We start from the raw sequence: 26767 nt of genomic DNA, 5'->3' as shown, positions 1-26767 counted from the left end.
AGAGATCATCTGTCCAGCACAAGATGGTCTCTTCTCCGCCACTAATTGCTTAGACCTCTTTTGGGGAGCTCATGCCACCTGGGATTTCTGGCTCTTAAAAGCAGACTTCCTTTCCTATGGATCTGATGCATCTTATTCTTTTCTTGTATAGAAAGCTAGTTTAACAGATCCCTCTGGTGATGTGTTGCTATGTACAGAACCGAGACCTTTGGGTTGACTCTGTGAAAGCTTTGAGACTCCCACTTATATCAGCTCAGCTTTGCTAGGGAAATCACTTTTTTAATAAAAATAAATGACATGTAAAGGTCAGGATGTGGTTCAGTGAGGACTTGACATTGCCAATAACTGTTCTGTTGTGCTTCATGGCAGCCAGAGCTCCTGGGAGCTTGTGCAAACCCATCGCTATCTGCATGACTCCAGAGCTGCCAGGTTACCCTGTTCAAGGAGGAAACACCTTTTCTGGTTTATCCTGTGGTATTTGCAGTCCCTGCTTCTACCAAATGAAAGTTTACTCTTTCCAAAAATACTAGGACTAGGAGGCACGCGATGAAGGTACAAAGTAGTAAGTTTCAAACAAATTGGAGAAAATTTTTATTCACTCAACGTGTAATTAAACTCTGGAATTCGTTGCCAGAGAATGTAGTAAAAGCAGTTAGCTTAGTGGGGTTTAAAAAAGGTTTGGCTATCTCCCTAAAAAAAAAGTCCATAAGCCATTATTAAGATGGACTTGGGAAAATCCACTGCTTATTTCTAGAATAAACAGCATAAAATGTATTGAACTTTTTCGGGATCTCGCCGGGTACTTGTGACCTAGATTGGCCACTGTTGAAAACAGAATACCGGGCTTGATGGACCTTCGGTCTGTCCCAGTATGGCAATGCTTGTGTAATGTGTCGCTTCAGGTTCCAGAAAAGAGGAAGGGGTGTTGGCAATCCCAGAAACTACCTTGAATCTCTTTTTTTTTTTTAACTGGGTTGCTTGGCATCTGTCTAAATCTCGCTGCTGCTCCTTGTGATCTTGGGCAAGTTACTTAGAGATAAATATTCTTCTGGTGGCAGTCGACGTTTTTTGGCCTCCACCAGCATTATTCCCAGATATTTGATGCCAGGCTATCAAATATCCGGACATAGCAGCCGCCTAACACCTATGCAGTTCAGTGCAAAATTCAGCACATACCACATAAGCTGAACCACATAAAGATCGGAAGAACTGTTTATGTGGTTACCTTATGAGCTTAAGCACTAAATATGGACACTAACCGCATAAATGCCCACTCCGTAAGAACATACGAATAGCCATACTGGGTCAGACCAATGGTCCATCTAGCCCACTATCCTGCTTCCAACAGTGGCCAATCCAGGTCACAAGTACCTGGCAGAATCCCAAAGAGCAGCAAGGTTCTGGAATCCCAAAGAGTAGCAAGGTTCTGGAATCTCAAAGAGTAGCAAGGTTCCGGAATCCCAAAGAGCAGCAAGGTTCCAGAATCCCAAAGAGCAGCAAGATTCTGGAATCCCAAAGAGTAGCAAGGTTCTGGAATCTCAAAGAGTAGCAAGGTTCCGGAATCCCAAAGAGTAGCAAGGTTCTGGAATCTCAAAGAGTAGCAAGGTTCCGGAATCCCAAAGAGCAGCAAGGTTCCGGAATCCCAAAGAGCAGCAAGGTTCCGGAATACCAAAGAGTAGCAAGGTTCTGGAATCTCAAAGAGTAGCAAGGTTCCGGAATCCCAAAGAGTAGCAAGGTTCTGGAATCTCAAAGAGTAGCAAGGTTCCGGAATCCCAAAGAGCAGCAAGGTTCCGGAATCCCAAAGAGCAGCAAGGTTCCGGAATACCAAAGAGCAGCAAGGTTCCGGAATACCAAAGAGCAGCAAGATTCTGGAATCCCAAAGAGCAGCAAGATTCCGGAATCCAAAAGAATAGCAAAATTGCCCCCCAGCCCTCCCACAGATTAGCCAGGTTTAGCTTAGCCGCCAACCACAGATATTCAGCGACACTAACCAGTTAAGTGCCACTAAATATCCGCAGTTATCCCCGGACAAGTGATTTAAATGGCCAGGAGCCTCTCCAAGCCCTTTAAATAGCTTTGAATATTGATTCCTTAGATTGTGAGCCCTCCAGGGACAGGAAAATACTTAAATGTGCCTGAATGTTACTCATCTTCATCTTCCAATGAAAGAAGCATCAGCTAAATCTAAATAAATTATAATAAATAAGTAACTTGACTTCGTGCATCTTTGCTTATACCCTACGCCGTCTATTAAAATGTTTTATTGTGTACTGTGTTGACATTGTAAGTAGTATATTATTTCATACTTTGTACTGTTATTTGAGCCTGCAAATAGGTGGGAAAATGTGGGATACAAATGCAACAAATAAATATTTTTGCTGTAATTGTCTATTGCTCATGTTTGATTTATTCTTACTGTACACCGCTTTGAGTGAATTCTTTCAAAAAGGCAGTAATTAAATCCTAATAAATAAGTAAATGTATAGATTTTTCTTTTTAGATGGTTTCCGCCAAGGTTTATCACCTTTCTCCCTTTTCTGAAGTTGTTACGCCATTCTCTGTACCAGAAATACTGGCAGGTGTGTACCTTAGAGATGGCTGCATGAGTGTTTTTAGGGTGCTGTGATTTGTGAAGTTCTTTGTGCTCTCTGCAGGGATGAACTGACCATACTGGCAACTAGGCAGTGCCCGAGGCAGTTAGGGACCCGCCACGTCCCTCCCACATGCCCAGGGCTTTTTTTGTGCTGGTAACCTTTTTACCTGCTCCCCGTCCGTGATGTCTGAACAGGGGAAGCCACAGGTGCTGTGGCAGCTACCATCAGTTTAGCCCTCTGCCACACCCCTTTGGAAACAGGATGTTACATCACGGGTGGGGGGGGGGGCGGGGTATGGCAGAGAGGAGACTCCAGAGCCAGCACGGGCGACTTTTTTTTTTTTTGAAACGCTGCTGCTGCTGGATCGTAGGGGAGGGGGGAAGGTTCAAGAGAGATTGAGAGGGAGGGTTTAAAAGATAGAAAACAGAAAAGGGAGAGCATATGAGCTGGGCACTGGCCGCTTAAAGAAGGGGAAAGGGAGATAGCAGGACCTGGGGAGGTGGGAGGGGGTCCCAGTGATCCTTATTGCCTGGGGGCCCAGATCACTGTCAGTCCGCCCCTGGCTCTCTGTGTACATGAAATGTATCCTGGTAAACCAAATAATTTTCTTAAAAATTATTTCTCTTTTCACTCTGCTCATGTAAATTATTAAAGAGAAATGGGTGTCTGAAGACAGCCTCGTGCCAGGAAATGTCCTTCCTTATGAAACCCTCGGATTTAATTCATGATGACTAGTTAATTTGCTGAGGGGGGAGGGGGGGATGCAGCTTGAGGCATTATAAACCCTATTGTGCCTTCTGTGCTCATTTCAACACAGAGCAGATGTGCGCCTGAGATTTGCCATAGGAAACGTGCCCTGCCACCTCCCCTTAAAGCCCACAGCTGCTTAATGTATTTTATGGGTTTGAAAGTTGGGGGGGGGGGGGGGAAGGGGGAGTGTGGAACGGGTGCGAGTCCTAACTCAACAGCGTCTCTTATCAGGTGATACTCAGCACAGGCGGCAGCTGTGATGTGAGAGCGTCAGTTTTTTAAAAACATTTTTGCTGAGAGAGAGGAAAGGCCTAAAGCCCAGGGCGGTTGATACCTAGCAAACTCCAATTGGGAAACTCTCAGATGCAACCCCAGTAGGTACGACGCAGATATTAATACCTGCTTGAAGTTGGTGTAAATGTGTGCATGTACCCTGTTACTACCTATCGGTTCTATAGCGCTACTAGACGTACGCAACGCTGTACACTTGAACATGAAGAGACAGTCCCTGCTCGACAGAGCTTACAATCTAATTAGGACAAACAGGACAAATAAGGGATAAGGACAAAGAGTAGCAAGATTCCGGAATCCCAGAGTAGCAAGATTCCGGAATCCCAAAGACTACTACTACTACTTATCATTTCTATAGTGCTACTAGACGTACGCAGCGCTGTACACTTGAACATGAAGAGACAGTCCCTGCTCCACAGAGCTTACAATCTAATTAGGACAGACAAACAGGACAAACAAGGGATAAGGACAAAGAGTAGCAAGATTCCGTGCAGAATCCCAAAGAGTAGCAAGATTCCGGAATCCCAAAGACTACTACTACTACTACTTATCATTTCTAAAGCGCTACTAGACGTATGCAGCGCTGTACACTTGAACATGAAGAGACAGTCCCTGCTCGACAGAGCTTACAATCTAATTAGGACAAACAGGACAAATAAGGGATAAGGACAAAGAGTAGCAAGATTCTGGAATCCCAAAGACTACTACTACTACTTATCATTTCTATAGTGCTACTAGACGTATGCAGCGCTGTACACTTGAACATGAAGAGAAAGTCCCTGCTCGACAGAGCTTACAATCTAATTAGGACAGACAAACAGGACAAACAAGGGATAAGGACAAAGAGTAGCAAGGTTCCGGAATCCCACTGTAGCAACATTTTGTGCGGAATCTGAAAGAGCAGCAAGATTCCGGAATCCCAAAGACTACTACTACTACTACTTATCATTTCTAAAGCGCTACTAGACGTACGCAGCGCTGTACACTTGAACATGAAGAGACAGTCCCTGCTCGACAGAGCTTACAATCTAATTAGGACAAACAGGACAAATAAGGGATAAGGACAAAGAGTAGCAAGATTCCGTGCAGAATCCCAAAGAGTAGCAAGATTCTGGAATCCCACTGTAGCAACGTTCTGTGCGGAATCCCAAAGAGCAGCAAGATTCCGGAATCCCAAAGACTACTACTACTACTTCTCATTTCTATAGCGCTACTAGACGTACGCAACGCTGTACACTTGAACATGAAGAGACAGTCCCTGCTTGACAGAGCTTACAATCTAATTAGGACAGACAAACAGGACAAATAAGGGATAAGGACAAAGAGTAGCAAGATTCCGTGCAGAATCCCAAAGAGTAGCAAGATTCTGGAATCCCACTGTAGCAACATTCTGTGCGGAATCCCAAAGAGCAGCAAGATTCCGGAATCCCAAAGACTACTACTACTACTTCTCATTTCTATAGCGCTACTAGACGTACGCAACGCTGTACACTTGAACATGAAGAGACAGTCCCTGCTTGACAGAGCTTACAATCTAATTAGGACAGACAAACAGGACAAATAAGGGATAAGGACAAAGAGTAGCAAGATTCCGTGCAGAATCCCAAAGAGTAGCAAGATTCTGGAATCCCACTGTAGCAACATTCTGTGCGGAATCCCAAAGAGCAGCAAGATTCCGGAATCCCAAAGACTACTACTACTACTTCTCATTTCTATAGCGCTACTAGACGTACGCAACGCTGTACACTTGAACATGAAGAGACAGTCCCTGCTTGACAGAGCTTACAATCTAATTAGGACAGACAAACAGGACAAATAAGGGATAAGGACAAAGAGTAGCAAGATTCCGTGCAGAATCCCAAAGAGTAGCAAGATTCTGGAATCCCACTGTAGCAACATTCTGTGCGGAATCCCAAAGAGCAGCAAGATTCCGGAATCCCAAAGACTACTACTACTACTTCTCATTTCTATAGCGCTACTAGACGTACGCAACGCTGTACACTTGAACATGAAGAGACAGTCCCTGCTTGACAGAGCTTACAATCTAATTAGGACAGACAAACAGGACAAATAAGGGATAAGGACAAAGAGTAGCAAGATTCCGTGCAGAATCCCAAAGAGTAGCAAGATTCTGGAATCCCACTGTAGCAACATTCTGTGCGGAATCCCAAAGAGCAGCAAGATTCCGGAATCCCAAAGACTACTACTACTACTTCTCATTTCTATAGCGCTACTAGACGTACGCAACGCTGTACACTTGAACATGAAGAGACAGTCCCTGCTTGACAGAGCTTACAATCTAATTAGGACAGACAAACAGGACAAATAAGGGATAAGGACAAAGAGTAGCAAGATTCCGTGCAGAATCCCAAAGAGTAGCAAGATTCTGGAATCCCACTGTAGCAACATTCTGTGCGGAATCCCAAAGAGCAGCAAGATTCCGGAATCCCAAAGACTACTACTACTACTTCTCATTTCTATAGCGCTACTAGACGTACGCAACGCTGTACACTTGAACATGAAGAGACAGTCCCTGCTTGACAGAGCTTACAATCTAATTAGGACAGACAAACAGGACAAATAAGGGATAAGGACAAAGAGCAGCAAGATTCCGGAATCCCAAAGACTATTACTACTACTACTTATTTCTATAGCGCTACTAGACGTACGCAGCGCTATACACTTGAACATGAAGAGACAGTCCCTGCTTGACAGAGCTTACAATCTAATTAGGACAGACAAACAGGACAAATAAGGGATAAGGACAAAGAGTAGCAAGATTCTGGAATCCCACTGTAGCAACATTCTGTGCGGAATCCCAAAGAGCAGCAAGATTCTGGAATCCCAAAGACTACTACTACTACTTATCATTTCTAAAGTTGCCCTCCTCCTTCTGCTGACAAACCTCCCACCTTGGTAGGGTGTTTAGAGTAAAAACTTGAAATATATGGGGCCAAAAAGCTTGTTCTTATTCGTTTCTAGTCTCTTCCCCCTCTTATTTTACTGTGATTAATTCATTCATTCCAGGGCCATCTAAGTTGAGAACCTCCGGACGTGTCCAGCGAGTTATGTAGCGTTAACGCCTTCTCCTTAAAAAAGCTGACTCTGATACCAAGATGTAAGAATACTGGTCTGTAACAATGAGATTGGCGTTGGCTGTAAATCTGATATTTATATTATTTAAATGTATTAAATAGTCTCTTTTAAAAAAGTGCCATTGTTGGGGTGGCAGTGGGCAGGGTGAGGAGTGGAGGATGGGGCTGTTGGGCTGAAGGCGACCATAAATCCAGGCTGTGCAGTGACCTTGCTCCCTTTTATGAACACCGTTTTAAGCAGTTGCCCTAATGAATCCCAAGGCGGGCTTTGTTCCAGCAGTATACAGGTCGGATGGCTAATGTTTCTTAGTCTTTGGCCTCCTGCCTGATGACGTGACTCTGAAGTGTAATATTGCTAATAGGACAGTCTGTCTACACTCTGTTACGAACCTTGTTTACTAAGCTTGCAGCACAGCAAAGAGGAAATCAACAGTGGAGGCTTCGTTTTGCGTCTGTAGATCATGCCGGCTTGGTTTTAAAGTGACACCCGAGTGAGAAGTCCAAAAAGCCGCCTATTTCATAAAGGCACACACACACACACACACACAAAACTACTACTACTACTACTACTTAACATTTCTAAAGCGCTACTAGGGTTACGCAGCGCTGTACAATTTAACATAGAAGGACAATCCCTGCTCAAAGAGCTTGCAATCTAAAAGACGCATGAGCAGTCAGACCGATAGGGGCAGTCAAATTGGGCAGTCTGGAATTCCTGAAAGGTAAGGGTTAGGTGCCGAAAGCAAGCATTGAAGAGGTGGGCTTTAAGCAAAGACTTGAAGATGGGCAGGGAGGGGGCTTGGCGTAAGGACTCGGGGAGGTTGTTCCAAGCATAGGGTGAGGCGAGGCAGAATGAGCGGAGCCTGGAGTTGGCAGTGGTGGAGAAGGGTACTGAGAGGAGGGATTTGTCCTGTGAACGGAGGTTACGGGCGGGAACGTAAGGGGAGATGAGGGTAGAGAGGTAGTGAGGGGCAGCAGACTGAATGCATTTGTAGGTAAGAAGGAGAAGCTTGAACTGAATGCGGTATCTGATCGGAAGCCAGTGAAGTGACCTGAGGGGAGGGGTGATATGAGTATATCGGTTCTGGCGGAATATAAGACGTGCAGCAGCGTTCTCAACAGATTGAAGGGGGGATAGGTGGCTAAGTGGGAGGCCGGTGAGGAGTAAGTTGCAGTAGTCCAGGCGAGAGGTAATGAGAGCGTGGACGAGAGTTCGGGTGGTGTGTTCAGAGAGGAAAGGGCGAATTTTGCTGATGTTAAAGAGGAAGAAGCGACAGGTCTTGGCTGTCTGCTGGATATGCGCAGAGAAGGAGAGGGAGGAGTCAAAATGCCTCAAAGGTGAACCAACACACAAAAATTCTTCAAGAAACACTTGTAGTCAAAAATGACTTAGCCATTAATTACAGGAAACAAACTTGTATATGACTTAATATATATGAATGGGAGCCTCGTAAGACAGGTTTACCCTTCCTGATGGTAGGACTAGGCCTCCCTCTGTAGATTTCTTCATCAGTCCTACCATACAAAAGTAAATTTAATGATTTTTTTCAAGAAAAACTAACAAATAAAGAGGTAGAAAAAAATCAGCAATTACTTAACCACCAACCCCACCTCCTACCACCGGCTCTGGCACAGACCGTATAAATCTGCCCACCACTATCCCCGCCTCCCAACCACCAACCCCACCTCCCACCACCGGCTCTGGCACAGACCGTATAAGTCTGCCCACCACTATCCCCGCCTCCCAACCACCAACCCCACCTCCCACCACCGGCTCTGGCACAGACCGTATAAATCTGCCCACCACTATCCCCGCCTCCCAACCACCAACCCCACCTCCCACCACCGGCTCTGGCACAGACCGTATAAATCTGCCCACCACTATCCCCGCCTCCCAACCACCAACCCCACCTCCCACCACCGGCTCTGGCACAGACCGTATAAATCTGCCCACCACTATCCCCGCCTCCCAACCACCAACCCCACCTCCCACCACCGGCTCTGGCACAGACCGTATAAGTCTGCCCACCACTATCCTCGCCTCCCAACCACCAACCCCTCTTCCCCCCACCGGCTCCGTCACCCAATTTTGGCTAAGCTCCTGAGGATCCTTTGTGCTTGTCCTAGGCCTTCCTAAATGCAGATACTGTCCCCTTGTCTCCATGGGAGACTCTCAGGTCATATAAACTGGTGTTAGGTTCCACCATTTTGCAATGATGGGAGGTTGGATTCTCTCCTGCCTCCGCGCAGCCAATTCTGAAGGTGTGTTTGGGGGGGGGGGGGGGCTCTGGACAGGGTATTGGTGGTGGTGGTGGCTTTGGAGATCAGGGCGCTACATGCCACCAGGGCTTGGATCACATCAGGTGACGCATCTTTCTGCCAGCTTGAAGGTGCTCTAAATAAGATTCAGTACTAAAAAGAGGGAAAACACTGCATTACATTAAAACAAATACTTTATGCAGGCTACTTGCATGTGTTTAACACAGCTGTTTATGCCCATTTCCCCATGCTGACCTTCCTTTCTGCACTGGAAGATCAGCATGAGAAAATCAAGCATAAAGCACAGCGCAGTTTACTGCGTCAGCCCTAGAGCGGTTAAACAGAACTGTGAGCATTTTTACTAAATCCCGTCACCATCTCACTTTCCCTGGTTCTGCCTAGTTCTCTCCTCTTCTCACTCTGGAATCACCCGTAGTAAGCGAGTCCAGGTGCAGAATGAGTGGAAAACTTCCTGAAATAGAGGTTATCAGAAGTAGAGTTTAAAAAAAAAAAAAAAAAGGTTTTAGAAAAGCCCATTTTCATGGCTGTTGTACAAAACAGAGACTACTTTTGGCGGTATGTGTAAAAAAAAAAAAAATTGTTATGCCTGTGTAGATTCAGAATGGAGGAAACTTCTTTTCCCAGACATTAGCCTCTAGGTGTTTCTCCCTAGACCAGATGTGCCCCCTGTGAGAAGGAAGAGGCTGTCCTACCCTGGTTAGGCCCCTAGAGGGCGCTGTTCCCCTAAAATGTCCAGGGAGAAGGGCTGGGTGAGTCACAAAAGGGAGCCAGTATATAGCAGGCGGTCGCTAGGACCGAGGAGAGTCCTGGGGATAGAAACAGGTGCAGCAGGTTGTGGGCTGGGTCCTGTTTGGCCATTAAGCACTTAATACCCCACCTGAGTGGTGAGGGGAAAAGGAGGAGAGCGAGCGACTGCAGAAGAGGGCTGGTAGCAGTGTTGCCAGGTGGGCGGTTTTACCGCCCAATTGGGCGGTTTTCCGCGCCCCGCCGCGGGAAATTTTTGCCCGCGGCGGGTTGCGGTTTTTTGGGCGGTTTTTTAGGCTTCCGGGCGGCTTTTTGGGCGGCTTTTTGATTTTTTTCGGCCGCGGGGGGCGGGGTTAGTGATGTTTTTGGGCGGGGTTAGTGACGTTTTGGGCGGGGCCGATGACGTGGGAGGCGGGGCCGATGACGTGGGAGGCGGGGCCGATGACGGGGAGGCGGGGCTGATGACGGGGAGGCGGGCCCGATGACGTGGGAGGCGGGGCTGATGACGGGGAGGCGGGCCCGATGACGTGGAAGGCGGGGCCGGTGACGGCGGGGGCGGGGCCGGTGACGCGGGGGTGGGGGTGTCAGGGGCGGGGTTTGTGTTTGGGCGGGTTTTGGGCTGGTTTCTGGCCCGGATTGGGCTGGAAAAAAAATTTCTACCTGGCAACCCTGGCTGGTAGCTGAAGCAGGAGGATCCCCATGAGAAGTACTGGCTGAGCCCTATGGCCTGGTGGTGAAAAGACTGTGTGTCTAGAACAGTGAAGAGGGACTGTGTGTCCAAGATGAAAAGACTGGGTGTCTAGAGCTGTGTGCTACAAGGAGGGACTGTGTGTCCAGGACTGAGTTAGTACTGAGCCCAAATGCCTGTGTGAGAGGGCTCAGGGGGAAGAAATCTGTTGGGTTTGAACTGTGCAAGAAGTGGTTTAAGCTAAAAGAAGTGTGCCCCAGAGGCAGGAATAAAGATTTGTATGAGAAAAATCCTGTTGATAAGACCTGACCATGTTTGCCTTTTTGAGAACCAGGTCACCCCGAGTAGAAAGGGGTAGGGTACTAATTTGCATAAAATCTGCATACTGAGAACCAGCTCACCCTGAGTGAAAGAGGGACCTGGGATCCTGAGGTGGGAGCTTCATCTTCACCATAGCCTCATCATTTTTACACCCCTGAGGGACAGAGCCAGGAAGTTTTTAATCCTCTAAGGAAGCACATCTCTCATGCTGTATGTTAGTCTCAAGCTGATTTGCAGCTTTTTTAAATTTATGTAGATCTCCACATCAGTGTTCAGTTTGCTTTCCAAAGGTAGGCAGTCACTCTCCACACCAAATCTAGGGCATGTGGACCAGATACAAGGATTCTGATAGGGGTAATTGATCCGCGTGTTCCACGAATTTGTGCACTCCGTTTATTTAGATTTTTGTCACACCTTTTCAGTAGTAGCTCAAGGTGAGCTCCTTTATTTAGATTTTTGTCACACCTTTTCAGTAGTAGCTCAAGGTGAGCTACATTCAGGTCCGTTAGCTAGTTCCCTGTTCCTATAGTCTAATTTTATACCTGAGGTACAAAACGGAGGTTTAAGTGACCTGCCTAAGATAACAAGGAGCAGCAGTGGGATTTAGAAACATAGAAACATGACGGCAGATAAAGGCCATATGACCCATCCAGTCTGCCCATCCTCTGTAACCCCTAATTCTTCCTGTTCCTAAGCGATCCCACATGCTTATCCCATGCCTTTTAAAATTCTGGAACAGTCCTCCACCGGGAGGCCATTCCATGCCTCCACCACCCTTTCCGTGAAATAATACTTTCTTAGATCCCTCTTAACTTCATCGTATGTCCCCTCGTTCCAGAGCTCTCCTTCAGTTGAAAAAGGCTGTCTTCCTGTACATAAATGCCCTTGAGATATTTAAACGTTTCTATCATGTCTCCTCTCTCCCTCCACTCTTCCAGCGTACATGTTGAGGTTCATAAGCCTGTCCCTATAATTCTTGCGTTCAAGACCGCTTACTAATTTCGTAGCTGCCCTCTGGACCGACTCCATCCTGTTTATATCTTTCCGTAGGTGCGGTCTCCAGAACTGCACACAGTACTCCAAATGAGGCCTCACCAGAGACTTATACAACGGCACTATCACTTCTTTTCCTTCTGGTCATGCCTCTCTTTATGCACCCAAGCATCCTTCTGGATTCCCCTAGATGTCCCAGTGTTCCAACCACTAGGCTACTCTTCTACTGAGTTGTCGTCCCCTGGATATCTTTTGTGTTTTGCATATAATCCACATCAAGTCTTCAGGGGACTTGAGGAGTTCAAGGATTGTGTCAAGGAATTTCAAGGGAAGGGGACATTACTACGTGTGTGTGCAGTTAATTACTGAGCACATTATATAAACAAATTATAAATTTGCATAGTACCCCATACCATATAACATTATTTGGTTAAGGTAACCACTCAGGTAAGAAAAATGTCTCTATAGGAGATATAAATTATTAGAGGCAATAGTATGATTGATGTGATTTATAAGATTGATGTAATTGAATGTTTTTTTATCCTTGTTGGTATGGAAGTTTTGTTTGTGCTGTCCTATCATATAATGGATTTCCTAGTTGTTATAGTTGTTGATTTTATTGGATGTTAATTATATACTTTTTGAACTGTTCTGATTTGCTATGCAATAAGCGACGGTATAGTAAATAAATAAACGATAAATGATACCCCTTGTTGTTTTTTCCTTTTTGTAGTTATATTTTATTGAAGTGATTATTATTTTTGTATATATTTCTCCTGCTTATATATTATTAAATTGTGAACATAAAAGTAGCCATACTGGGTCAGACCAATAGTCCATCTAGCCCAGTATCTTGTTTTCCAAACAGTAGCCAAGCCAGGTCACAAGTACCTAGCAGAAACCCAAATTGTGGCAACATTCCATGTAGAACCCCAAAGGATAGCAAGATTCCGGAATCCTAAGAGCGACAAGATTCCATGCAGAAACTCAGAGTAGCAACATTCCATGTAGAACCCCAAAGAATAGCAAGATTCCGGAATCCTAAAGAGATTCCAGGCAGAATCTCAGAGTAGCAACATTCAATGTGGAACTCCAAAGAATAGCAAGATTCTGGAATCCTAAGAGTGACAAGATTCCATGCAGAATCTCAGAGTAGCAACATTCCATACTACAAATCCCAGGGCAAGCAGTTACTTCCCATGTCTATCTCAATAGCAAACTATGGACTTTTCCTCCAGGAATCTGTTCAAACCTTTTTTTAAACCCAGATACGCTAACCGCTGTTACCACCTCCTCCGGCAAAGAGTTCCAGAGCTTAACTATTCATTGAGTGAAAAAATATTTCCTCCTATTTGTTTTAAAAGTGTTTCCATGTAACTTCCTCGAATGTCCCCTAGTCTTTGTACTTTGGGAACGAGTAAAAAATCGATTTACTTCTACTCGTTCTACACCACACTTGGATTTTAAATCCAGACCCCACCACTTTGTGGAGATGTGTTAGATGGCAGTAAGATGGGTGTGGGTGTGTGACCCTGTGTGTCCGTATCGTGCATAGACACTCTGGGAAGTAGCTCAGCGTAGAACCTTTTCATTTAGTAATCAGTTGGCCCTTTGAACAAAGCAAATAAAAATGTGACTGAGCAGTAATAAATATCTTTAAGACCTCAGGATTAATAAATGTTTGCAGTTTTTGACCAGCGCAAAGAACTGGGGAATGGATTTGCCTGTGTTTAGGTGAAGATTTTCATATATAAACAGTCTGTTTCATGAAGAAATAGACCAGGCTGTCAGACTAATATACTGATCTTTTTTATATATATGTTGCTGTTTGTGTGTAACATTAATTGGCGATATTTTGATGATCGTAGGTTTCATCATGATTTTAAAAAGGGTTTAGTAGTATTAATTTATTTGGATTTTGCTCACACCTTTTTCATTAGTAGCTCAAGGTGAGTTACACTCAGGTACTCTGGATATTTCTCTGTCCCAGGAGGGCTCACAATCTAAGTTTGTACCTGAGGCAATGGAGGGTTAAGTGACTTGCCCAAGATCACAAGGAGCAGCAGCAGGATTTGAACCGGCCACCTCTGGATTGCAAGACCGGTGCTCTAACCACTAGGCCACTCCTCCACTGGCAACATTCCGTGTAGAATCTCCAATAGTAGCAACATTCCATGTAGAAGCCTGCCCTTGCAGATCAGCAACGCGGACGCGCAGGCTTCTGTTTCTGTGAGTCTGACGTCCGTCAGACTCACAGAAACAGAAGCCTGCGCGGGTTGCTGACCTGCAAGGGCAGGCTTCTACATGGAATGTTGCTAGTGGAATAGCAACATTAACATTCTATGTAGAACCTCAAATATTTAATATTTATGTAGATTTTGCTCACACCTTTTTCAGTAGTAGCTCAAGGTGAGTCACATTCAGGTACTCTGGATATTTCTCTGTCCCAGGAGGGCTCACAATCTAAGTTTGTAGAGCAATGGAGGGTTAAGTGACTTGCCCAAGGTCACAAGGAGCAGCAGTGGGATTTGTACCGGCCACATCTGGATTGCAAGACCAGTGCTGTAACCACTAGGTAGTTTTAAATGTTCTACCTCCTCATCACTGATCAATACAAAATTGAAATTACTTTTTGGTCCCTACCTTTCGCCGCCGCATATCCTAAAGGCATCGCCTTGGTGCTGGAGATGATGCAGCGCTATAAGATTCCTTCCTGCCTCCCCTTACTCGGGCTTATTACATCAGGAGTGGTGGAAGAAAATCCCCCGATAGCAGGGGAAGGAATGGATCTTACTTCTTTCCTTGAAAGTTCATTGGAGATAATTACTCAGAGGTTGACTCTGCTTGTTACTTTTGTGCTGGAGCCTGATAGGAATGCCGTTTTAAGGCTTTCCTTGAGACACTTAGAAAATCTGTTTTTGGGCTAAAAAATTCGTATTTTTCCTGATCTCTCAAGGCCTACACAGATGAGACGGAGGGCCTTTTTGGAACTCCGCCCTAGGGTGGTGGCACTGGGAGCAACTTTTATATTACGTTTTCCTTGTTATTGTAATGTAATGCTTGAGGGTAAACAGTTTCAATTTGTAGACCCAAAACAGTTAAAAGAATTTCTAGATGCTAGAGTGGAATTGAATGTTGTGTGCCCTCCCTAAATGCAGGCTGGGGTCTGAACCAGAGGTTGCAACCACTAGTCCTTAATTATTGCTATATGTTTTACTTTAAATTCTAAATTCTTGGATTCCAAAATTTCCTAAACTTGTGGACAGAAAGGCTGTTAATGATATTTCTCTTTATTTTTGCCTTTTGTATAAATGCCGATTGCATATTCACGTATTGTGATGATATATGGAAATATATGAATAAAGAAATAATAATAAAAAAATTTAAAAAAAAGATTCCTTCCTACGTATGTGGTGGAATTGTCCCCAAATTCAGTTTTTTGGGTTAACGGTTATAACCTACATTGGTAGAATTGTGAGACACTATATTCCGTTGGGTCCAACTTTAATACTGTTTGAGGTCACCCCGGTTTCCTTGATTTGAGGAGGAATACATGGATCTGGTTAAGTTGTTAATTTTGATAGCCAAAGTATGTGTTGCCCAAAAACAGAGACATTCCACCCTGCCCTCCAAGAATTATTGTTTAGAAAAACTTTGGCATACTGCTGGGTTGGAGAAACTCACTTGGCTTATGAAGCATAATTTGGGAAAATACTACTGACTTTGGAATCTGTTATTATAAGTACATAAGTATTGCCATACTGGGAAAGACCAAAGGTCCATCAATCCCAGCATCCTGTTTCCAACAGTGGCCAATCCAGGTCACAAATACCTGGCAAGATCCCAAAAAAGTACAAAACATTTTATACTACTTATCCCAGAAATAGTGGATTTTCCCCAAGTCCTGTTAATAACGGTCTATGGACTTTTCCTTTAGGAAGCCGGCCAAACCTTTTTTTAAACACCGCTAAGCTAACCGCCTTTACCACATTCTCTGGCAACGAATTCCAGAGTTTAATTACACGTTATGTCCCTCTTAGCAAACAATATATATATATATATATTCCTATCTCAGATGTTATTTTGAGTTTTTCTTAGAACTGAGGAGTCCTTTTACGAAGCTTCTGCAAAAGGTGATGTGTTTTTGACGCACGCCGAGGCCCCCTTTTACCGCAGCGGGTAAAAGGCAGGTTTTTTAAAGGAAATGGACGTGCGGCAGTTTTTTTTTAAAGAAATGGATGTGCGGCAAGTGAAGCATTTACTGTGAGCCCATTTAAGGCGGGAGCACTTACTGAGGTGGCTGTAAGGGCTCCCGCGCTGCCCCGGTGGTAACCAGGCAGCGCGGTAGTGCCCGATTACCACTGGGTACACACCGGCGCTACAAAAATGAAAATATTTTTCTACTGCCGGAAATGGTGGTAACTAGCACGGGGCTGCTGCAGTAGCCCAGAGCTACTTCCTTGTAAAAGGGCCCCTGAGTTATAATCATTGGCTCCCGATCAAAGAACGGATTGCCTTCAAAATCTGTACTCTAGTGCATAAAATCATCTATGGTGAGACCCCGGGATACATGACAGACCTGCATTGACCTTCCAGCTAGAAACACCACAAGATCAACACGCACATACCTAAACCTACACCACCCAAGTTGCAAAAGAATTAAATACAAATCAACCTATGCATCCAGCTTCTCCTTTATAAGCACGCAACTATGGAACACACTACCAAACACCTTGAAAACAACGCACGACCTATCAAACTTTCGGAAATCACTAAAAACGTACTTATTCAAAAAGCCATACCCTGATGACCCAACTTAAGTGCCTCGATCCCACAACACAACGAAACTAAGACTCGAATTGATCACAACTCACCCCTTCTTCCTTATTCCCTGATGTGTTTATCCTACACGAACCTTCTACATTGTCAATCTGGCGATCGCCATCATGGTTACTATCTAGCTTATTTTCGAAAGAGAAAAATGCCTATAGTGCGACCTAAATCGGGAGATAGAGGTTTGTCTCGCAAAGACGCCCAAATCGGTATAATTGAAAGCCGATTTTGGGCGTTTCCAACTGCACTCCGTCGCGGAAACGAATAAAGTTGACGGGGGCGTGTTGGAGGCGTGGTGGAGGCGGAACTGGGGCTTGGTTATCAGCCGAGGAGAGATGGGCGCCTTTAGCTGATAATCGAAAAAAAAGGCATTTTTACTGCGATTTTGGGTCACTTTTTTTTAACCCTTTTTTTCACGAACAAGTCCCAAAAAAGTGCTCCAACTGCCCAGATGACCACTGGAGGGAATCGGGGATGACCTTCCCGGACTCCCCCAGTGGTCACTAACCCCCTCCCACCAAAAAAAACCCCACTTTACAAACTTTTTTCCATCCTCTATGCCAGCCTCAAATGCCGTACCTACCTCCATGAAAACAGAATGAGTTCGATCCTGTCACAGCCTTTCCCTGGGTCAGATGTGGCTCTCAGGTGCAGTACAGGGTCACATCAGCATTACATTGTGGTGGGTGTAGGGTATTGGGCTCCGTGATTTCATTAGCTTGTGTTACAGTCTCACGATGTTGGTAGTTGGTAGGCTCTTCTCCCATGGTGCTTTTCCCCCTGCCTACTGGGTCAGAGTGTGCCCTGTTGTGTTTCCTGTTGTAGTCCATGCGGTAGTGGCCATTTTTGTAAGCCAGTTTTAGTTCCCTTTCCTGTGTTAGCCACGTTAGACAACTTAGTTCTTCCCTTGAATGTGGCTGAAAGAGGGCATTGTACAGCATTCTGCCAGCTCTGATCTACTGGTAATCTCAGTACCAGGGAGACTCGTTGCCAGTGGGGCACAACCTCTGATCTGCAGTTAACTGTGAGTAAAGGTGGTTATTCCAGTAAAGGACGTTTTCGGAGAGATTAGTCTTCAGGTGTCAACTGGTGTGCCAATGTTATAGAGCAGCAACCAGTCCTAGAGGCCTGCGTGTATGCAGGTCCCTGGAGCACTTTTACTGGGTACCGCAGTGCACTTCAGCCAGGCGGACCCAGGCCCACCCCCCACCCCCACCTGTAACACTTGTGCTGGTAAATGGGAGGCCTCCAAAACCCACTGTACCCACATGTAGGTGCCCCCTTCACCCCTAAGAGCTATGTTAGTGTTGTACATTTGTGGGTAGTGGGTTTTGGGGGAGGGGGGTTGGGAGCTCAGCACCCGTGGTAAGGGAGCTATGCATGTGGGAGCTTTTTCTGAAGTCCACCGCACTGACCTAGGGTGCCCAGTTGGTGTCCTGGCATATCAGGGGGGCCAGTGTACTACGAATCCTGGCCCCTCCCACGACCAAATGGCTCGGATTAGGATGTTTTTGAGCTGGGCGTTTTTAGTTTCCATTATTGCTAAAAAAAAAAAACAAACGCCCAGCTCAAAAACGTCCATTTTTTTCGAAAATTCGGCCCGGCCCGCCCCTTCACGGACCCGTTCTCAGAGATAAACGCCCATGGAGATAGGCGTTTCCGTTTGATTATGCCCCTCCACGTAAGCCACATTGAGCCTGCAAATAGGTGGGAAAATGTGGGATACAAATGCAATAAATAAATAAATAAATTTTTATTTTCTTCCAGGATATACTTATGTTGTTGAGCTGTTGACTCTCGTTTCTCAGGTCTTATGATATCTCCATGTTATATTTCTACTCACACTAGTTCTTGTGATTTTGTTTCTTTTGATTTTGTTGTTATTGTACTGATGCTTATTAAGATTAATGTTAACTTGTTGGCTGTACTGCAAATCATTATTATATTTTATTGTTACACTTTTATACAATAATAAAATGATTTGTTATAAAGAAAAGGGGTTCAGCTGAGCTAATGAGGTGGAAATACAACCAGAGGGATGTAAAGCACCAAAGGACAGTGTGATGAATGTCAAAAGCCTTTTCAGTGATGTTTGATTTTGTGCGAGTTCAGTGCTGTTCTCCTGACTCACTGCCTGAACCCTATCAGGGTGTTGATGCAGGTAGACGTTGCCCCCTACAGGCTCCAGAGGAACTTGTAGCTGGGGACAGTCCTTTGCTCACACCAAAAGCCCTTAATCTGGGTGAAAACATTGATATTGAGAGATTAGGAGGTTAAGATTGTTTGGGGGTTTTTTTTTCCTGGGTATGGGTGGGGGCTTTAGTTATTGGAGCTCGCTCACTTCCATTGTTTTACTTCCAAATGCCTTAAAATATCCAACCAAAAGACTCATCTGAGATCGAAAAGCAGTTGGGGTGACCCAGCTCCCCTTAATAAACTTTATTTCTCCCACCCTTTCATTTACACTTTGTTGGTGATATGAACCAGTGCACAATTTTGAAATCAACTCAGGCATTTAATATGGGATTTCCAAGATCCAGAGGTTTGCTTTGGATATTCCTGTTAACAAGGCAGTTGGAAAGTACTTATACATGAAATTAGTTGGATTATTGTAATGTTCTGTATTTGTGTATTATGGGTAGATTGAGCACTGTACTTCGATTACTTCAAAAGCAATATTGGGTGGGCGTAGCTAATTTAATTTAAAATCCAGCATTTATATTCTGCTTCAACCCAAAGAGAGTTTAAGGTGGATTACAGCATTCATATCTGAGAAATATAACAAATTATGGGGCCGTTTTATTAAGGGCTGCTGAAAAATGGCCTGCGCTGGTGTAGGCGTGTGTTTTGGATGCGCTCAGGTCCATTATTCAGCGCGCCCGCAAAAGTCTCTTATTTTTGTGTGTGTGGCCGAAAATGGAAACCAGCGCAAGTCCATTTTTGGCCTGAGACTTACCGTCACCCATTGACTTAGCGGTAAGGTCTCGCGCATTAACCGGGCGCCTACAGCGCGGCTTAGAAAACAGGGCCCTTAGCTTGTTCCTGTTCTGTGTTTTATAATCTGCCTTGACCTAAGTTTTGGTTAAGCAGGTAAGTGTGGTCTTAAATTAAAATTTAAGGAGGTTTCAGGATAGAACATTTTTTAGGGGTAGTTCCTTGTTGGTGGAACAGTGTTTTTGCCCCTGGAGTTGAAAGAGGAGACAGATTATGTGCAATTCCGGAAGGTATCGAATACTTGGCTCTTTTGGGTGTATCTAGCGTTAGCGTGCGCTAATTTTTAGCATGCGCTCAAAACGTTAGCGCGTCTACAGCGCAGCTTAGTAAACAGGGCCCATGGTGACGAAGGGAGTGGCTAAGAGATGCTTAGAAGATATGTATGCGTCTGAAGCGGGATCAGTGAAAGAGTGGGAAATGAATTGTGAGGGCTGGGGGTTGTGGGGTTAAAGTTTAAGCTGTTTAGGTGATGATCCGTTATTGTTTTATTTTATTTATACATTTGACACTTGTTGGCATGAGAAGATGGAAGATGGGTCTTAGATTTAAATAGAATTTATTCCCTTCTCCTACAGATAGGTTCTTTGTTTGAGGTTCCGAGTCATTTCTGGAGCTCAATAAGGTGTTTTTTTTTTTCTATTCAGCAGTTGCGTTGATGGTAGAGTTTCTAATGCAGGCAGGTCTAGCACCATTCATCTCCACTAAATTCTCTAGAAAACGATGACAAAAATGTTATAGTAAGCAATCTAAAAATAGTGCCTTTAAGATTTCAAGGCTCCATGCCAGAAACACTGCTTAGAAATCACAGATGCTGCTTAGTATCTCATTAATTCTGGTACAGTCATCCATAGTATTCTAATTACCAGCAAACAATAGCTCTCATTGCTTTGTACCCTCGTTCTGCCCAATTTTTCACTGTATTACCTCCCGCTATGGATTTCACTGCTGTATTATTGTCATTGAGAACGTCCCTTGCTACAAAGAAGGAAACAGCAGACAGTGTACAATTGAAAGCCATTCCCACCACTGGTCGGTACATTCATGGAGCTGTAGACTAAGAGAAGTTGATGTCAGAGTAGAGCACGTCATGTAGAGAACTGATCGAAGATTTCTGATGTGTGAGGCTGCCTCGGCAATGCAGAGCCTAAGTTCAGTCTTTCCTGCCCAATTATGTTGGACTCTTGGCTAACAGCCAGACGATCGCCTGCAAAATGTTGCCGTTGTCTGTGCTGTCAGCCATGTTCGATCAATTTCCACATTCCCTCGATTTTAAACCTACCAAAGCCTCATCAACATTTTCTTCTGATCAACTTTGCACATCCGTGTCACTGCTGATAGCTTGTTTGATTCGATACATCATTTCTTTATTTCTAGCAGCGTTGTGGGAAGATGGTTATACGGTATGGGGGAAATTCAACAAATGTTGCCAAAATTTAGGTGCTGGGATGATGCTCGCTGAGCGCAAATTCTACGGTAACAGTTCTGCACGGAGCTACTGCTTATGGAATACTAGTGTAAGTCCACATCCATTTTATGTTAGGCGCAGCTAGTTAGGCCGGCTCAAAAGCTGGTGTAAGTGGTCGCATCTTAACTGTAGGCAGTTAGAGCGTAAATAATAGGCATTCACACCTACCACCTGCCCATGTCAGTTCCATGTCTACACTCCCTTGAAGTTGCATTCTATGGAATTTTGAGTACACAATCCCATCTCGCATGGGTTCCCCCTTTAGAGAATCCAGGATTTCCGTGCTTCTAAAAGACCCCGCAATAGGGATACCCCAATCGACATCTGGCATATTAAAATCATCTACCAAAAGTTCTTCCCCTTTCACAGCTATATTTTGAATGTCTTCAATTAAATCTTCACCCACTTCTGTCTGTGAAGGAGGCCTGTTTATCATACCAATGTAAATATGTTTGCCATTCCCTCTTCCCGGATTGACCCACAGTGCCTCTTCCTTACCCTGTAGGTCCTGCAATTCTGTGTGTTTAATATTATCTTTAACACATAATGCCACCCCCCCCCCTACCTTTCTTCCTACCCTGTCTTTCCTGAGCAGATTATAGCCTGGTATAACTATATCCCAAAAGAAAACCACCCAAAGGTGGAGGTGTGCTAGTCCCCTACGTCAGAAGAACGCTGAAGCAAAAAAGTAGGGAGAGTTGGCTCTTCTCAAACACGGGAGGAGACGTAATAATGGAAACAGAATCTTTATTGCAAGAAAAACAGAACGACTCAACACAGCTGCCGTGTTACGGCGCCTAAGCGCTCCTTCCTCAGGAGTCTTATGATGTATGGCTGATTATGAAAAAGACATCTTTATTACATCAATACACACAAAAGTATATCAATCTAAACCAAGGTTAGATAGAAAATCTCACCGGCCTGTCCAAATCACTTCAATTGAAGTGTTGAGTCGTTGAGTTTTTCTTGCAATAAAGATTCTGTTTCCATTATTACGTCTCCTCCCGTGTTTGAGAAGAGCCAACTCTCCCTACTTTTTTTTTGCTTCTGCATAACTATATCCCAATCATCGCAGCCTCAAGATCTGAGACCTTATTTCCCATGCTTCGGACATAAAGAGTTCCTTTTACTAAGGCGCGCTGAAAAATAGCTTGCGGTACTGTAGGCGCGGGTTTTGGGGCACGCACCGATCCATTTTTTAGCGCGCCTGTAAAAAAAAAAAAAGGCCTCTTTTTTTTTTTTTTTTTGCCGAAAATGGACGTGCCGCAAAATGAAAATTGCTGCTGTAGAATAATTCGGGGCAGAAATTTCATTAAGTATAATTTTGGTAGTAAAAGGTGTAGAGAACAATTTCTTACACAGAGAGAAAACGGGGGAGGGAGCAAAAGAGAATAAAGAAAAAAGCTAGAAAACCAAGGAGTCCATGAGGAACATCTCGAAGAAAGGGAAGAAGAAAATTAGAAAAACAGGAAGTGATAAGAGCAGTAGGAAGAGGCATCAATAGAAAGAATAGGTAGAAAATTATCAACATGTAGGTAGCAACAGAAACAAGGTTTTCCATAACACGGCGAACAATGTATAAGTAATTAACATCAACAGTACATAAAACACCTTACGGTCCTGCTGAATTTTTTGTTCTGTTAATGTGATTAGTGCAAGGAAGGTTTTGTCTCCTGATTTACTTGATGTGCTTAGTTATTATATTTCGTGATAGAGGTATATATATATACTAGCCGTTGAGCCCGTAAAAACGGGCTGGTATTGAGGTTTTCCTACCCCCGCGGTCACCACCGCTCCCCTCCCCCCCCGCGAAGTCGCCACCGCTTCCCCCCCCTCGAAGTCGCCGCCACCCCTCCACCTGGCCCGGGCCCTCTCTTCCCTTCTGAACTTACACATCCATTCGCCGAACGCAGCAACGCACATCAGCTGAGCTGCCCCTTCCTTCTCTGCCTGTGTGTGTCCCGCCCTCGCGGACGTTACGTCACAGGAGGGCGGGGCCACAGGCAAAGAAGGAAGGGCTCAGTGCAGCTCAGCTGATGTGCGTTGCTGCGTTCGGCGAATGGATGTGTAAATTCAGAAGGGAAGAGAGGGCCCGGGCTGGGTGGAGGGGTGGCGGCAGCAACCTCAGCGGCACAGTTTCCCTCTCTGTCCCGCCCCCCCCCCCCGTCATCACGTATTGACGCGGGGGCGGGACAGAGAGGGAAGTCTCTACTGCGCATTTGCGAGTGAGTCGGTCACTCGCCATTTATATGTTTGATACTAGTAAAACATGCCCGTTTCTTGCGCAAATGAAATGGGCGCTAGCACGGTTTTCCTTCCGAACCTCCCCCCCCTCCCTACTCACCCCTTCGGCGTTCTGAAGGCACTGTCCGCCATTGTTGCGGACCTCGGCACGCCACCTTCAATCTGCTGAGTCGTTGGTTGTGAAGCCACTGACGCCGTTGCTCCGCCCTCGACGTCATCATGTTTGATGCGAGGGCAGGGCCCCAACACGGTGTTTTCGGTGGCTTCACCACCACGAACCCTTCGAACCGGAAGGAAGTGCCCGGAGGACCTGACAGTGACGTCAGTGTCCTCAGAACGTTGAGGGTGAGTTTTATTATATAGGATGTTCTGTATCCCAAGAAGATTGTATCTAGATGAATGTTTACGTTAAGAAGAAGTTAAGATCTTTTATGTACCTTGAATGAAAATGTTTTGTACTGCCCCAGAACAAAGACAGTTCCTTTCTAGGCAACTGCCTACTTTGCCCTAATTTGTCTAAATCAGGGGCGTACCTGCGTGGGGCCACAGGGGCCTGGGCCCCCGCAGATTTCGCCCTGGCCCCCCTACCGCCGGAGGCCAGATACGCTGCTGGTCTAAATTGCCTTCTCTTTCACCATATTATTTCAGCACCAAGAGGGATGTTTCTACATAACATATATTGTATACTGCGCGTCCATTTTGGGTCTTAGACCTTACCGCCAGCCATTGACCTAGCGGTAAAGACTCACGCGGTAACCAGGCGGTAATGACCTGCGTGCGTCTGTTACGCGTACCCGAAAATAAAAAATATTTTTCAGACGCGCGTATCAGATGCACACCGAAAATGAAATTACCGCAAGAGCCACGCAGTAACTCCATTTTGGCACGCGTTGGGCACGCGTAGACACTTATATGGCTTTGTAAAGGGGCCCCCTAGTAATTTGTAATTTAAGGTAGTTTGTAGTTTAAAATTTAAGGTGCTGTTAGCCAATAGATGTCGATTCCAATTGAGCAGAAGAAAACTACCGAGCTAAAAAAACCAAAACAAAATATGCATAATTTGCAGAGGCGGCAGAGAATCATGGGGAAGCCTAAAATAGCAACAGGGGGTCTGGATTTTCCAGACAGGAATGCAAGATTTCATAAGAACATAAGCATCGCCAAAGGTTCATCAAGCCCAGTATCCTGTTTCCAATGGTGACCAATCCCGGTCACAAGTACTTGACAGATTCCCAAAAGAGTAAAATGGATTCTATGCTGCTGCTTATCCCAGGTGTATAAGCAGTGGATTTTCCCAAGTCTGTTTTAATCATGGCTTATGGACTTTTTTTTTTTTAGGAACTTGTCCAAATCTTTTTTTTTTTTATACCCTGCTATGCTACATTCTCTCACAAGTACTGCGGACTAAATCTGATATCAGGATTCACTGCAAACATGCAAAATAATTACTGATTTATAACTCTTAGTCTTGAGTTAGAAATGAGGGGGGAAAATATTTCCAATGCCACAGAAGGTTTCATATCTTAACTGTTCAAACGTTAGTGAAGATAACTTGCTGTGACAGGTTTTTTTTTTTAGGGGTGGGGGGGGGGGAGGTGGGTAGAGGATAGAATGAAGTGGGTGGCAATTAAGAGCAATTCACCTGTACAATAACATACAGACAAGGAGTTTTTAGACCTGCAGTTCTAAATCACCTACCTCAGGCAGAGTTGAAGGATACTTCCATATGGTCCTTGTGTCAGAGTTGTCTTGCGTGACAACCAGTATAGACCAGTCAGATGTGGTGTGTACAGGTAATTAATAGAGGTAGGTACTCCCAGGGGCTTGGATAAATGCAGAAACTTAGGTCTTTCAGTCAATATTGGATGCATATTGCTGCTTGCCCTGTACATGACAATATGACTTTTAAATGGAGTGCCGGTGAAGGGGTGGCAGCTTTTGAACTGCACATCTGGTTGGTGCCTGAAATATAATTCAGATGTTCATTGTGCAGCAGGTTGAAGTTGAAGTATCATATCTCCAAAGACTCATTCACTGATGCGTTCTCTTTGTTTCAGCTTTAGCTTATACGTTCCCCTTGGGACCACGGCGAAAGTGGCATTTCCTTTCCTCTGGTGTTCTTTCCTGCATCTGTTGCCATGGAAAACGAGCAGCAGACCCCGCCCACCTCAAGCAGCAGCAGCCGCCAATCAGCCCCCCAGCTATCTGTGTACAGTGGGATACCAGACCGCCAGACTGTCCAGGTAATGTGACCAACCCAACCAACCATGGAAGAGCCTGAAATGGTTAAGGGACCATATTCACCTGGTATTGATGACTAGGGTACTAAGACCCTGTGAGAAATGAGACTTTTTCCCCCTATATAATAATTTTCAAGTGAACATTGGGTGTACCAGGGGCGTAGCCAGACAGCAGATTTTGGGTGGGCCTAGACAAGAAGTGGGTGGGCACAAGTGTTCCCCCCCTCCCCCACCAACTTAAAAAAATATCTCAGCTGGCAGGAAAACACTGCTCTCTACCTTGGCAGCCTGCTGCAGGCATGCGCTGAAAACTGAGCATGCGCAGTTGCCAGTATCAGCAGCTTAGGAAGCTCAGACTTCTGAAGTGGAGAGCAATGTTTTCAGCACCATCAGGAGGAGGGTCTTCAGCTGGCGGAGCTTGGGATCCCCACCAGCTACCACTAAATGTGTGCTGCTGTTGGGTGGGCCTGAGCCCTGAGTGGGTGGGCCCTGGCCTACCCAGGCCCACCTGTGGCTACACCACTAGTGTCTACTGTTTGTTGAGTTGGTTTCTGTCGAAGAAGTCGACTATTTGGGAGCCATTGCCTTTGTATTAAGGAACCATAGGGCGACATAATGCAGCTGCCATGGCTATAATTCTTCTAGATGGTAGGGGGCAACAAATGTTTCTCGCTATTGTTTCTTCTACGTACTTTCGTATCCTTCATTTACCATTTATTCACTGTCTTTTCATATATTCTGGTGTAGTGACCAAAACTGCAAGTTGCGTTGTATATGGGAACAGGTTGGAATCGGGGTACGTGGGCATAATCGCTTCTTGATGTTAGGTTGCAAAATTTTTCGTCTATTTTAACGTAAATATTTGCTAGACTGTCATTCTGATAAAAATATCCTGGTGGTTTATTAAAGATAGAACTTACACGCAAGCGTATTAACAGAGGGGTTTCACCTCGACAGTTTACCCATTACATACCATGAAACTGCACACAGACAGAGGCGTATTTTCGAAGCACATAGACTTCCTACGGAACTTTGTAAGTCTGAGCGCTTTGAAAATGAGCCCCATAATCAAGTAGAGCAAAATAGCATAAACATTAATTTTGGTGCCTCCTTAGGATCATGTGTTTTTAAACAGCCTCCATCTTTGCTGAAATTTCAGGGGTGACAGTTTTCAGATCCTTCTCAACAATGACCTTCATTCGGTTTGGAATACAGTTGAACAAAACTTTCGTTGG

The 26767-nt window shown here is 45.0% G+C and overlaps 1 protein-coding gene across 1 annotated transcript in view; it reads left to right on the top strand.

Moving 5' to 3' along the window:
- Positions 1–26767, top strand: part of PHC2 (polyhomeotic homolog 2) — a 292890-nt gene that overhangs the window by 79405 nt on the left and 186718 nt on the right. Inside the window, exon 3 of the mRNA XM_030185734.1 lies at positions 25350–25535. Coding sequence (XP_030041594.1) covers positions 25431–25535 — 105 coding nt within the window. The 5' untranslated portion in view covers positions 25350–25430. The remainder of the gene's footprint in view (positions 1–25349; positions 25536–26767) is intronic.

Source organism: Microcaecilia unicolor, chromosome 13, assembly GCF_901765095.1.
Source record: "Microcaecilia unicolor chromosome 13, aMicUni1.1, whole genome shotgun sequence".
Lineage (NCBI taxonomy): Eukaryota > Metazoa > Chordata > Amphibia > Gymnophiona > Siphonopidae > Microcaecilia > Microcaecilia unicolor.
The sequence above is the reverse complement of the archived record's forward strand: the minus strand, read 5'-3'. Positions and strand labels throughout refer to the sequence as shown.